General features: G+C 30.7%; 1 protein-coding gene across 7 annotated transcripts in view; it reads left to right on the top strand.

Moving 5' to 3' along the window:
• Positions 1-230: 230 nt before the first annotated feature.
• The window catches only part of Tyf (twenty-four), a 19,352-nt gene continuing 4,392 nt past the window's right edge, over positions 231-15,190 (top strand). The window contains exons 1-10 of one of the 7 annotated variants that reach the window (XM_072012608.1): positions 232-2,398; positions 6,388-6,501; positions 6,569-6,931; positions 7,163-7,432; positions 7,523-7,916; positions 8,081-8,515; positions 8,604-8,702; positions 8,778-8,979; positions 9,123-10,813; positions 11,142-15,190. The exon at positions 11,142-15,190 is cut by the window's right edge and continues 4,392 nt beyond it. In XM_072012608.1, coding sequence (XP_071868709.1) covers positions 2,129-2,398; positions 6,388-6,501; positions 6,569-6,931; positions 7,163-7,432; positions 7,523-7,916; positions 8,081-8,515; positions 8,604-8,702; positions 8,778-8,979; positions 9,123-10,813; positions 11,142-11,212 — 3,909 coding nt within the window. In that variant the 5' untranslated portion in view covers positions 232-2,128 and the 3' untranslated portion in view covers positions 11,213-15,190. Of the gene's footprint in view, positions 2,399-4,039; positions 4,350-4,420; positions 4,555-5,099; positions 5,149-6,387; positions 6,502-6,568; positions 6,932-7,162; positions 7,433-7,522; positions 7,917-8,080; positions 8,516-8,603; positions 8,980-9,122; positions 10,814-11,141 lie in introns of those variants that run through there. The other 6 variants (XM_072012687.1, XM_072012855.1, XM_072012769.1 and 3 more) reach the window with 6 other exon arrangements.

Raw genomic sequence — 15,190 nt, 5'->3', positions numbered from 1 at the left:
ACAACATTTAGAGAAAAAATATTATATTTTGTTCCAAAATTTTCTTTGTTGCAATGAGATTACAAAGATTAAAACAAATGTGAAGTACTGCGTAATATATCGTATTTTAAAGGAATAATAATTTATATTAGATAATTTATTTTTATACCATTCTAATAGAATCTATCTCAGAAATGTAAAAAGTTAGTTACAAAAAAGATATCTTGACACATAGTTACGCTCCTGAAGCCAGACGACATTTTCGGAGGCTAAACGGCTGGTCCGCCGTTTCTCTGCGCAAAAGCGATCGTTTATTGTGTCGCGAGAAAACTGTCGGTACAGGTTTATGTCAGTTTTCCTTCACTTTTTTCCCAACGTGATTAACTAAGAATAATATCGATCGAACGATAGTGAAGACAAGTGAAATGTTTTAGTGGTAAAACTGATTAACCGTACGGTTGGATTTTGGATGTCGTGCAATGAAGTTTCGAGTGGACTACTTTCCATTTACTAGAATACAATTAATGTTGTATTTTAAATAAATCTCGTTAATGAGATTCTCTGGTTTACTTTAGAATTGAGTGTTTTCGATAGAGAATATCGTTGTCGTACCACTTTAGTGCCATCGTCGGAAAAGTGCATAAGCCAGAAGTAACATTATGCGATCGATAATTCGCCGACGATTTTGAAATACGCTTCAATGATCCGATCAGGTACTTGTGACTCTGTGCAACGTTTCTTTAGTTGTCAGTGAGATGTTTCAAAAGTGACTTTTCAGTGTCTTCCAAGACTTATGCACGACGAAATAATAGCAAGTACAAACTATATACTTGTTGGTATGTGTACAAGCGATGCTAGGAACGGTGTCGTCGTTTTGGACAAATACATTTTCGCGTCTTCCATCCGTACATGGTTGCAACAACGTTACCAGTAACATTGCATTTCGCATAAAAAAAGATTTGCAAGCAACATATACTTGAGAGAAAAATGTGCATTTTAATATCGTCAGCGGCCATTTTGAATTTATGAGTACCTCGAACTACGACGATTATCAACCTCATTTCGTAACTCCAAAATTGGACTTTCTTTGACGCCTTTCGAGACAATTGTAAATGCACCAAGAACTGATTTGGCATGCCATTGAAAAATAATTATTATTTTTTGTTCACCGAATGAAATTCTAATAAGTGTCACAGAAAGCATTCCATTCATTTTATTGTATATTTTACATTCTAACGTATATACATCTGCTGTTATAATTATGGCATGAATTAAGTAATTTAAATATACTTTCAATTCTAACAGAAAGTTTATTTGTTATCAGAGAAAGGCGGTAATATCGCAAATTTTATATTTTTTATGTTTTATTACTTATGGAAAGGAAACAAGTAATTCCAAATGAATATATCAATATTAAAACAACGTGCAAGAAGAATTTTTCATTCTTTTGTATTTCTTCCTTTGATAAATATATGATTTAAACATAAAATAAATATTTATCTATCAGTTTGTACAGCAAACATAGTACGTGTTTTGTTAGAATATATATAACGTATTCTACCAAGCGACAGCTGTAGTTGAAACTGATAAGTAGATTTGAAATAACCTCAACGACGATAAAATCGTTGATATTAAAATACGAGAAGGAAGTTATACTTTTAATATTTAACGTAAATGCACAGAAAATATATACGAGTTAATTGAAAATATATCAGAGCAATAAAGGAAAAATTGAAAGACAACAGTTTCCTAATTGATCGACGGTCACGACACTAGATGGTGGACGGTGCCATTTTTGTCAATTTCCTAACGCGCATGGTACGCGCGTAAAGTCGAGCACATTGGAAAAGTCATCAATTGAATCTCACAATCTGAACACAAATAATTATTGTTGTTTATGCGTGTATTGTTTTTGAATCCAATTAAAAGTGTTGAATTTGGAATGGTTAAATTAATTATTTAACCTAATGTGACATCGGCATAGTGTAAAATGCTTTCATTTACATGGACGTGATGATTTCATAAACTAAATACTGAAATTAAGAAAAAAATTTAACTAATACGACATGCGAGAATCTCAAATTGCTGTCTGTGATCAAATGAAACGGGTCTCCAGACCTTAACAACACCAAAGAAAAATGATGAAACTATGAGTGCAGTGGACACAACACTGTCAATTTCGATCAAAATGGCCCCAGGGCCAGAACATCGTCAAGAACCAGTAGCACCTGACAAAGCTGCTGAAAATAATAATAGTGAGACCTCTAATGAAAGAAATAATATAGAGAATTCAGTGGTAGGTGTTGAAACTGTTAGTAACCAAAGTTCAAATACAGAATGTGTTTCAACGAACATTGACACTAATTCAGATTCAACAACTCCAAGTGCACCGGCTTGTATTACTTCTGACAGTAAACAGGTGAGTTAAAATACAAGGGTTCCAAAATTGTTCAGTATGATATTAATATATTAATATATTAATATATTAATGAAAGATATTAATGAAATGAGTAATACTATAATATCATTTTAGTTATTTGTATGAGAAATAAATATGTAGTATATACATATATAAAAATGTATTTTAAATTTAAATAGTATAAAATATTTTGTTTAAAATCTGACCTTTAGTATTATTTTATATACAAACTAGAAATAAGACATATCTCCCAGCAAGTTATTCATTGCTTATTATAATGACTACATAGTATTTATAACAGTTGATTTTTTAAATTAAATCTTATAATTTCTAAATCGTATTAACCTTAATACATTTAATTCAAATTAATTAAATATTTGATATATTTATTTTAATTAAAAGTTATCAATGAACAACTTATGTAAAAGTTTGTAATCAATAATTGCTTACGAAGTATCTGTAATTAATTATTATAGTATAACACTATAAAAAATTCATAAGTTTTGCAAAATATGTTCATATCTTATGACAAGAAAATAGTATATAGATATGAAAAATATAATCGAATTGATAATAGTATGACTATTTATGTATAAATGATTATGTATAACTATCTGTTCCTAAAATATGAATGACATAAATTACATTATTGATGCTATCATGATTAAACTTTATAATTTGTTTATATTTCAAGCATACATATTTGTTATTTTATCATCAAAAGAGTTGCATTAAAGACTTTATCAAATCATGTATGAATAAAAAAAGATAATACATGATTGAAATCATATCACTAATTTCATGCAATTTAGTTCATAAAATGAGATATAACTTTAAAAATAAAATAATATGTATATTTTTATAATGTTCAATAGTAGTGCATATATTTATATTTACCTATTTACTCATATATATTTATCATATGTATTTGCATAATGGAAAAGAAATATGTGTATATTATCATGTAAATTTTATATTATTATATAAGTTTAATTTTATTATATAACTAGACTATAGATATTCATGCATTTATGGGATATTTGGAGATGCAAAAATGTATAAAATGCACATGATATGCAAAAATATGAAAAATATTTAAAGTGAGATACTTGTTATAACATTTAGTGGGAGAAAGAAATTTTGATGTAGGTTCTATTTCTTCAATTATGTTAATAAAAAAGTATGAAACTGGATAAAATATATAAATCTGTCTCAGTCTATATATAATTTAATATAATTTCGTATACTATATTTTTTAAAATTTTATATAAATTATTTTATGTAAATTCATGCAACTCTTTTAAGCATACAATACACGGTATACAATACATAGTATACTCGGTATACAATATAATACATAGTATACACGGTATACAATACATAGCATACACAGTATACAATGTAATACATAGTATACAGGGTATACAATACAATACATAGATTTATAATGAATAACGGTATACAAAATAATACATAAATTTACAATGAATAACGGTATACAATACAATACATAGATTTACAAAAAATAACGGTATACAATACAATACATAGATTTACAAAGAATAACGGTATACAATACAATACATAGATTTACAAAGAATAACGGTAGGTGTACGAAAGCGCCCTTGCTTATTACGATCCTGGAATGGCCGTGTTCTCAGTGTAATGGCGGCGGCCATGGTGAGAAGAGCGCGCCGCGCCCGCTCGTCACAATAGCATGTAAAATCGGTACTGTATTTTTGATACTGCCGATAAATATTTCTTGTGAACAGTGATAGCATATCGTCGGCTACGGTTTATCGTATACTTAAATGCGCGAGGTCTCTACGTAACGGTGGTTATACAGCAGGGATTGCAGTTCGACGGAGCAAAGACGACTGCAGCCGACCCAGGTGCCCTCTAAAAATATAAATTCCGTGCCGGCACTGCCCAGCAGATTTTTCCTTCGTCTGTAAGTCACCCCGGTATCTCGTGTCTCAATTAGCTAATCGCGACCCCCTATCGATCTCTGGACAAGCCCAAAACTTCAATTCCTGGTGTGTGTCCTATTTTAATTTACGACCGAAGGTAAACTCGCTATTGGCTATCCTTTTCGCATTTCCAAGGACTTACGAGTATTCATTAACAGTGCTTTCTGAAATCTTCAAAGACGATTGGTTTGTATTGTTTCGTACACGAAACCACGTATCTCTTCTTTCTCTCTTTTTTTTCTTTTTTTCGTGGGATATTACCCAACAGTGCGAAACGAGTGATAACATATTTTCTCCTTTTTTTACCCTCTTCATTTTCTGCCAAGAATGATAAGAGTTTATTATTAACCTAGCTGCTAAAACGTACAAAGTATTTCATTGTATGTTATGACGATTCACGGTCAATAAGTTCGCAAAGGTTTTGTTATCTTTGTAAAAACGGCATATCTTGGAGGAATCGTAATCATTTTTAACTTTCTTCGTTTTTGATGAAAGTTTGTTACTAAATGATTTGTCTTTTCGACGATATCTGTGTATTGTTTCAAATAAAGAAAAAAGACTGCAGTCAGTTTTTCTTTCTTTTTTTTTACGTGGGCAGCCATTCTGATAAGATATTTTGCTTTGAATGAAGCTAGTCAGGTTACCGCAGGGTAATGTTGGTCAAATTATCACAAAAAATAAATGACACATCATGTATCGTTTCTTTGCAATATTTTTTACTTTGTTTATAGCCTACAGGTGAAAAATATTTCGCTGATGATATTATTTATGCAGTATTTCGTAAGTAAATTAGATCAAAGATTATATAAATTTATAATTTTTTTCCTGTTATATAAACAGTTATGTACATTTTAGTATAATAATGTTACATGCTTTGATTGGTTAACATTTTAAAAGCATTTTAAAATGGAAAGAGAAAAAGTAAACGTATTGCTCTTATGTATTAACGAAAATATTAAAAGTTTTAGTGATTATAAATAAATAAATGATCCATACATTTAAGAGTTTATTAGAAATAAAATTTATGATACATATGACTAACATAGTGAAAGTAACGTACGTATATGATGTGTGTAGATTGTACTGTTAAATGTGACATTAGTGTACATCATTTATACTAATATACTTTTTTCTATGTGGTCTGTATATTTCTTCATAAAATCCAATAAGTGAAACCTTAAATTCACTCTTGGAATCTATCTATACTTATCTACCTTGTGGTCTAGTTTATACTATGGTGTTCAATATAACACATAATAATACAAATACTGTAAAATAACATGAGTTTTTTTTATACAACATTTATTAATTGTAACACAATAAAATTATAGACATTTTTATTTACAAACACTAAATTAAATATAGGTTGATCTACATAAAAGTGTTATATATTTCGTAGTTATAATTAAAGTAATAAATTAGGTTTCAACAGAAGGTGGATAATATAATATAACAGTAACGCACAATGTAATAAAATAATCTATGCAAGTCATAGATATTTAGAATATTCTGTAATTTCTTACTACATCTTTGGATATATTGCCGCTTATGGTTTAAGCCTAAAGTTTGGATTGAACTCTTGGCATACTTTCCATATTTGAATCTCCATTGCCAAACATGTTCCTAGACCATGTATAGGTTACAAACAAAGTGTTCCCAAACATTATATATTTTATAATATATATATTTTAATTTAATTGAATACAAAATTTATTAATTTATATACTTGTTTTTAAAAAATTAATGATATTTTTATATTATAAAAGAAAATCTATTTGTTCAAAAATTCATTTTAACTTATATAATAGTTCTTGATCAAAAAAAATATGTTTTGAATCTACGTATCTACTTGTATCTGTTCTGTTGCATCTTATATTTACATTTAAGTTATTATTTATGAATTTCTTACAAGGGTATCTTTCATTTAAATTTTATATATAAAGTATAATGATAATATTATTACATGTACTCATAATATACAACTAACTTTAAAATTTTTCTTTTAATTGCATCTTTTAGGAAGAACCAGCTACTTTGTCTGCATTAAATGAAGGTGAATTACGTGCACTATTGGATGAAGCTATAACTTATAAATGTCCCAAAGATCGTGAAGGAAAATCAAGCCTTTTTAAAGTAAGCATAGTTATATTTTTATTTCTTGTAATAAAATGATTTTCATATTTAATGATATTCATTTTAGGAACTACTTCAAGAAGCAGAAGCAGATGAAACCGAAGAAGGTCGTAGGATAATAACCAACTCACGTTGTTTACCTGGGTCAAATCGTAGGAGGCATAAAAGAGACTCTGTATCTGAAAGGTTGACACATGGAGGGTCATTGCAAAATTTAGCACAACCTATTGCTTCTGAGTTTGATAGCAGTTTTGCTTATTTGTCATCTGGATCTAGCCATACCTACGGAGGAAATAGGAGAAAGAATAAAAAATATACAGGACCTAGTGTATCTGCAAGACAAAGAGAAGGTGGTTCGTTACCTTCGAATGTTAATGCATCACACAGTCTTGCTTCATTGGCTAATTTAGACTTATTATTTGATAAAAAGGTATATATATATATATTGAAAATTGCTTATAAAAATTGTTGGATTAAATTGTTCTATATATTGATTATTCGTGAATATGAATTAATTTTCCTATATTTTTTCATTAATTTTATTTAAAATAATTATTTGTAAAAAAACAATATAGCTGTAGGTTTTATGTAACATATTATGTAAACACAACATTGAGTTGTTACTTAATTAAATATATACTTTCCTTTTCTGCCTTTTAAGAAGGGTTTCTGTGAAGAAAGAGGAGCATACGATTGGACTAACAAAGAAAAATCCAGATCTTTAGACAAACCATCATATAGTAGTACGAAAAAGGAAGAAAAGGAAAAAGACAAAAAAGATACCAAAAGGGATTTGTGCGAAAGTGAAGTTGAAGTGCGTGAGAAAAGAGGTAACAAAGGAAAATACGGGACAAATGAAATGCTTGAATCAGATAATCCACCACCAGAGTATAAATCAGATTATATGGTGATTGATTTAGGTGATGCTGAGGTAAATTCATATATTATTAATACAATAATTGTATATATTTGGTGCGTTTTATTTATTTATATTTATTTATCTTTGTATTAATTATTTTAGGTGGGTACTATTAGTGAAAGGAATGTGGGATCTAGTATAAGTGGGGTTCAGAGACCTCACTCCTTAGATACGGAAGATGATGAAGGAATTGAAATGAAAATTATTGAACCACGTAGACCTCAATATATATCGCGCACTCCTTTCGATATAGCTCAAACTCCTGTGGATACTACAATAGATTTCTCACTCCGTGAACATAGTGGAAAGCAAGATAAATCAAAAATATCTGTTAATGGTACAGAAGTAACTGGAGCCCTTTCTTTTCAAACTTTCAATAGTGTGAAATGTGGTATTGGTGGAACTGCAAATAGTTCTAGTGCTAGTCAGGGTAAAGTAATTCCAAGTTTGTGTTCCATGATGTCTGCATCCTTACAAACACAAAATATTACAATGGGTAGGTGATATACCAAAATTATAAAATATTATTTATTATAAAATTATCATACATTGCAAATACTTAGATATCACTAATAATTTTTAAATATTATATTTTTGTGTTATTGACATTTATAAAAGCTTTCAATTTATAACAAATTGAAATATGTAAATTTTGCACAGAAGGCTCGAGGTATACAGCACATACTACCGGATCTGGAGAAAAGAAGTCCTTGGATGAAAACGGGAATCCAGTACAAAACTATAATGGGGAACGGAAAAAGCCTAGAAGAAAGCACACTCAAGAACCTAATGTTATTGTATACAGTGCTGAAAATGTCGAAGGACATCGCAATGAAGATATTGACAGTTTAATTAATTTTATTGAAAATAAAGAATCTAAAAGTAAAAAAGGAAAACCAAGTAATCCAGTAAGAGTAAAAACTAGTTCAGGTGCAAAGCCACGAAGTAGAGAAAAGGATACTAAAAGAGAACAGTTACCTGCCAAATTACAGAAGTCCAATTCCCTTGAAGAAATATCTAAGACTAAACTCGAAGACCTCACAACGGAGAAAAGTGTCAGTTCTAGTGGTGCCAGTAGTATATCAAGTCAACATGGTAAGTAATTGATTATAAGAGCTTGTTATTTAAGTAATAATAAAACAACGCAAAAAGTTCATGAAGTTTGTTTGTATCGCTTGAATAGGCACGATCAATGTAGCTCTACGCCGTGCGAAACAAAGAAGCACAGGGGACGCAGCTATCGATAGTCGTGGCGATAGACGATCTTGGGGAACGGAAGAAGGTCAGTCTATATATTGCAATGATACTGGAGATGATTATGCTAGTCGTCGAAACTCCAATAAAAAAATCAATCCAGAGCCTGAACATGAAACAGAATTCCTGGTAGTTACAAAAAAGAAGAAAAGTAAAAAACAGAGAAGAAGTTCCAGTGGCAGTAGAGCACAGAATTTAACAACGTCAGGATCTTATCTCCAAAATTCCAGAGGATTTTCTAATGAATATAGAACACCGCTTTCTCCTGAACTTCGAAGAAAATCAGCAAGCAGTATGCCACCAAGGTAATTAATACAACTTTCTTTTTAATTTAGATAATCTATAAGAGGATAAATTCATAAAAGAAATCAAGTATTTTATTCATATAGTTTATATAATTTACATTATTGAAGACGTTTTAGCTAATTAAAGTAATTATTATTTGCAGTGATAAATCAGACAGTAGCGATTCTGATTCTGTCCATTCATTACCAGTTACATCAAATACGTCCAAACATAATTTATCAAAAATAGCTACCTCATCGGGCGGAACGCCGCAAGCAAGTTACGCGGACATTGCTCGTATGGCAACTATTAATATGACTCACAATTCAGTGTTAAATATGTCTGCAATAGTTCCAAACATGTTAAATACATCTTCGTGGCCTAGTGTGCCACCCAAAACACCTTCAGAACCAGACAAGATTCCTCAAGATTATTATCCTAGTTTAGATGAATTACAACACTCGGATAGGAAAACAAGGCAACATAGCTTCACCCATTCGAATCATCTTTTGAATCTAAGTTTCGAAAAACCACCATCACCGACTTTGACAAAAATGAAAAATTCAACGGAGAGAAACAAGGCAGAGGCTCAAGAAGAAGCTATTAATAAAAATATCCAGGTTATTAAATATGTACAAGATATTGAAAAAATGCGTCAAAATTTAACACAACCAGAACCAAAAGCTGTGAACTGTAATAATCATATTACGACATCAAACGAGACTTCAGTAACGAATGCAGTGCCATCAAAACTCAATAATACTGTAACCAATTGTAATCCCGATTCTGATAACAACAATCCTAACTGCAATAGTGTCAATAATAAAGACACTGTTGTAAATACGAGGTGTAACAATCCACGAGCACGCAGAGGAGGAGGAAGTTACATTCAAAATAATCAAAATGTACAAAATCAAGCATCACATGAAGATCAACATTTCAAGAAAGTTGGATATACTTTACACGATGAAAATGCAAAAAAATCACAAAATACTGAAAATTCTAATACGCACTGTGAAAATAAAAATAATCCAGCAATTGTTTCAAACGATGAAATTGAATCGCAAAAAGCTAATACTACAAATAATCCGAAAGCAATGCAAGAACTGCAAAATATTGAATCAGAAGCAATCAAGTTGACAAAAACCGAAAAATCAACAAAGATCTTAAAAGAACAAAAGCATGAAACGGTTAAATCGGGAAATGTATACTCTGTAAGTTCGAAACAAGAACAACAAGAAGATTCCGAATGTAAGAAAACGAAACAACAAAGTTCCACTTCGGACAAAGATCAGACACAGAAAACAGAATTACAAACATCCAATAAACAAAAAACTTCGAGACCTGCAGTTATATTATTAGATGAAACTGCAGCAGATATTACCAAGAACAGCGAGTTACCTACGGAACTTAGGTTTGGATTTGAAATTAACGAACAACTTTTATTGTCAGAAGATTCGACAACCGAAGAAACTTCAAGCGTTAGTTCTGTGTTTCCTTCCGTTCCACCACTCATAAACAAACCACCTTCTAATTTCGATAGATATCCTCCAATATTTGACAAACATATGAGATGTGATAAATTTACGCCTAATTTCATGCAACCTCCAAATACGCATGTAACTCAACAACCTTTACATCCGGTGATGGTACAGCGATTACCGTGCATGGGTTATCCTCCAAGATTCCCTCCTCCGACGTGCTTGCCACCACCACCCACACCTCCACCAGGAATAATGGAGAAGTATCACCATCAACCAAAAGAAGATTTTTCTATGCTGTATGTAGCTCCTGAAGAAGATGTTAATATACAAACGTACAATCATGATAAAATCGTCTCATTCGTTGGCTTAGGTAAGTAAATTTTCCTTTATGACTTTAGATTGCCTCCAATTTTTTCATAAAAGATCAAATAATGCGGTATTGATAATATTTAAAAAACGATATTGAATTCTATAAATTAAACTTTGAACTGTTGTTAATTGCTTGAGTGTTGAAGGTAATCGTAAGAATTTGCGGAAGGTGCCGATCAATGTAATTATGTTTGAAATATTTATATAGTTGATTTACTGCAGTTGATAGCATTTTTTAACATGAAATTGGAGATACACGCGCTATTTAACATTCAGTATGGTATCTAAAAGTTCGTAATTCTTTCATTTGTTTCTCTTTGTTAACATAGCATGGGACGCTGTTATGAGGGAAATGCCAGTAACTGCAAGCGGTCGTATACAGTTCTACAGTGGTCAGTGAAATGGGCACTAAGAAATATGGGGTAAATAACAACAATAATGTTTTTGTACTGCAAAATTACCTCTATTGCAAGTTATCCGTTATAAAACTGTAAACAGCCAGAGGAGTCTGCTAACTATGCAAGACCAAATATATATCTAAATACAAGCAAATTGATCGAACCTGTATCAAACAAGTTGCAGAAACTATCGGTTTCGATCGCCAATAAACGTTATACTAATTTTTGCGTCAAATCATCAGTGATAATTCTGTAAAGCCAACTGGTGCAAGGTGTGCCTCTAAAACTAATGTACATAATAATCAATCACTGGAAAAAAACGAGACTTATAAATTGTGTATGTTGTGACTGTACATACATTAATGAGTTGCAAAATACCTTTGAAAAGGTTCTAACACAATATTTAAGTTTCAGTATTGACATCTGATACGATATTTGACTGAAAATTATAAGTTCATGATGCATAAAACATATTTCGCTTTATCAAAACATAAACAATTTTCTTGTAAAAAAATGTGAAAATTCGTGTAGTCATAAAATGCCTCATAATTTTTGAGGGAAAAAAATAATAAAAAGTAAAATGCCTTTCGGATCAGCTACGAAAGTGTTACAACTTCGAAACAAAAGTATAAAAACTATTTAAGGAGTTTAAAAATTAACTGAAACAAGATTATAATGAAGCAAATTTTTCAAAAACTGCATGTGCTGTGACATGATGGTTTATGCTGATGCCTTTAAGAAATAAAAAATACATCTTAGACCATTGTAATAAAGTTTAAAAATAGTTGAAAGCAGCCTGTTATGTTAATTATACCAAATTGAGATCATCTGTCGGAAATATTGCTAAACTACTAATAATTATCTGATATAATTACGAGCAGAGATGATTTTAAAACAACACCTTGAAAACAAGAATTATTGCAACCATCAGTGAGTCTTCAAGGAAAACTTTAGGAAGGTTAAACGTAAAAATAATGGTTGCTAGATTATATGTACTTTATTTAAGACAAACCTTTAAAGAAAAGTAAAGAAAGCTATAAAGATGTGTGAAGTGTAATGAAAAATGGTGAATGTAAGTGTGCTTTTGAACACGTGTAAAATATTTAAAAAAAGTAGTGTGATTGACTTACAAGTTTATGAAGTGGTTACTTTTACAGCCGCAATAGATAATAGTTTAAGAAATTTGAAAGGAGGAAAAGAGAGAGAGAGAACAATGAAAACTGATTTTTTTTTTTTGCAACGCTGCGCTCAAGGTCCTGATTTGGGTAGAGACAGTGAGAAGAGTGCGAATGTGTCGAAATGATAAAAAAAAACAAAACAAGAAACGCTAAATTTTTACACAAACTTGCTTATTTAATGAATAATTATCTATTAATTATTGGTAATAATAATTATAATAAGCTACTTGCTTGTGATCATGAAGTATGATGGTGTGAATGCGTGTAGTGCATGTAAATATTCTACTAGCTAATGTCCAATTTAATTTTGAATACTTGTATTTTGAATTCTTTTAAAATTTTTCATCGTATTATGTTATCCTCTGAATATGGTAAAAAAGAAAGTAACTAATACATTTTGTGGTTGTTATCGATCTACAGTAAGAAAAAAAAGCTTATATGAGTAGTTAATCAAAAAAAAAAAAAAAAAAAAAAAGATAAACGGGAAAAATGGACTTAATATGATTCCTTTCACAACGATTCTATTCGTTATGTAGGAAGCCTACCTCCAACATATTTTACTTTTTGATAGATAATCAATATAACGAACATAATTTCCAATTCGAATGCAAGTGTCGCGTATTTAGAGCCAAAAATATAACTAATTAATAAATTGTGTGGAAATTTATCATTTTCGAAGATAAGGATAAAGCTAATCAATTATTGCAGATAAGTTTCATATAAAAGAATGGAAGCGTGTTTGTCTGTATAGATTATTATTATTATTATTAATTATTATTATTATTAATATTATCATTAATCAGAAATTAATCGTAATTAACAAATTAAAATTGGCGATTTTTGTTGTTGTCTTTTTTTTTACCCTCAAAATTACGCATGGAAACAGAAAATATAAGCTCTGTTAATATTTTTCATTTTGTTCAGCAATATAACAGTACAGTACAGCTGGGGGTACAGTTTTCAAGAATGAGTAATAAGTTAAAAGTATTTAACATATATGAAAACCACTAATGCATGTTGGAATATACTTCAAAGAAAACATCATTCAATGCGTGTTATCATTGATACGCTTGATATACTTTTTTGATGGTATATTATATCAATACTAAAGCATACGATAAAGCATTACGATTTAGTTTCATAATTAATTTTAGTCGAATCATTTTATCATCATCGTTAATCATTTTACAGTATAAAAATCGATATATCTCATATTTTTCTCATAAATGCAGGAAAATTTCTAGTACAACGGATCAGTCACTCCTGAATGCCTAGATAAATCATTATATTCAACTGTACTATGACCAATTCATTTTTAATCGAAAGACCTATTACATTACATCACACTATGATTAAGTGGTTATGATGGTTTTATCCTTACTTTAAGTGGATGATGTTTCTTCGGGGTATTTCTATCTGGCGTGCAAGAAACTACTCAAAAGTCAGGTGCTTCATCGCCTTAAAGTTAGAGTGCAGTATCAGCCTGTGCCATTGACCGGTTCAAATGGCCATGACTGTTAAGCTTCACAGAGATTAGCACAGAAGTACTTGAAGGGAAATAGGACCATAAATTGTGTATGCGTTGCAGAATGGCAGCTATGCCGCGAAACGATATTATGTACCGAATACACGGTTTAACTAATTGTGTTATAACGAATGACAAAAAAGAAAAAGATAGACAAAGATGTATAAATATCAACGTGCAAGGTGATAATGTATCATATTATATTCTTTGTTGAATTTATAAGTACCAAATTAATAGTGATCGACGAAACAGGTAAAGTGCATGATTCTTCTGTTTTCACTTATTTAAGCATTTTAAACATTAATGAAAATGAAAAAAAGCTTGTTTATTTCGTTCAATAACAGGCTAATTGCATTTATCCATGAATAATAGCCTGTGCTGTAACGCAAATATGTACGTGTTTCGTCTGCGAAAAGGGCACAAAATCCTAATTGAACGTAATAAAGATCCAAAATCAAGCGCATTACTCTTGCACATCTCGTTCTCAGCCTATATTATATCAGTGATATAGATTCGGTTGAAACTGTTGAAACGTCGCTAAGATGTACAATTAATTTAACGAATGGAAAAAAAGAAAAAAAAAATAACAAAAAAAAAACAGAAATAGTTGATGTTATTTCCCGTCTTGAATTGTTATGTTCGTATAAACGCATGTGTACCAATTTATTCTTGTGAAACTGTGCATGTGAAAGGGATTTTCCAATGATTTTATTTGTAAGATTGGTTGCTACACCAAGTTTCGACGGTACCGTCTATGTAATTCCGCTAGAGCTGTTCTCATAGACAGAAACAATTGTGTGTATCCAGAAGTAACGTGATTACATTGCGATCATGACGAATAATCGAAACATTTTTGGAGATATTATAATTTCAAGGTAATCGATTTCCTTCGACACGAATGTTGAACTTTCAAATGCGCTTCCGGTTACAGAAAGTTTCCAGAAATGTTTATGTATTCGTGGGTTACATCTGCTCGAGATGAAATTTCATTATCAGCGCGGGCATGTTGATAGTGTTCAAACAAGTAAAAAGAAGGAGATAAAGGTTAATAATTGATCGAGAGTAAGAGAGAGAGAGAAAGAGACAGCGTGAAAGAGAAAGCAAGAGAAAAGAAAAGAAGAGAAGAAGGTATCCGACGATCTCAATGTTAGCCTTGTATCACTGTACAATTTGTTATTCAGTGTAAAGCAGTTTTTCTGTACTGTACATACGTATATTAATAACTATTATTAATTATTGCTAATAATTACGATGAAGCTATTCGATTAACTATTAAT

The sequence above is a fragment of the Bombus fervidus genome, chromosome 1, assembly GCF_041682495.2.
Source record: "Bombus fervidus isolate BK054 chromosome 1, iyBomFerv1, whole genome shotgun sequence".
NCBI classification, from domain to species: Eukaryota; Metazoa; Arthropoda; class Insecta; order Hymenoptera; family Apidae; genus Bombus; species Bombus fervidus.
Note: the sequence above shows the minus strand (reverse complement) of the source record. Positions and strands in the feature narration are given on the sequence as shown.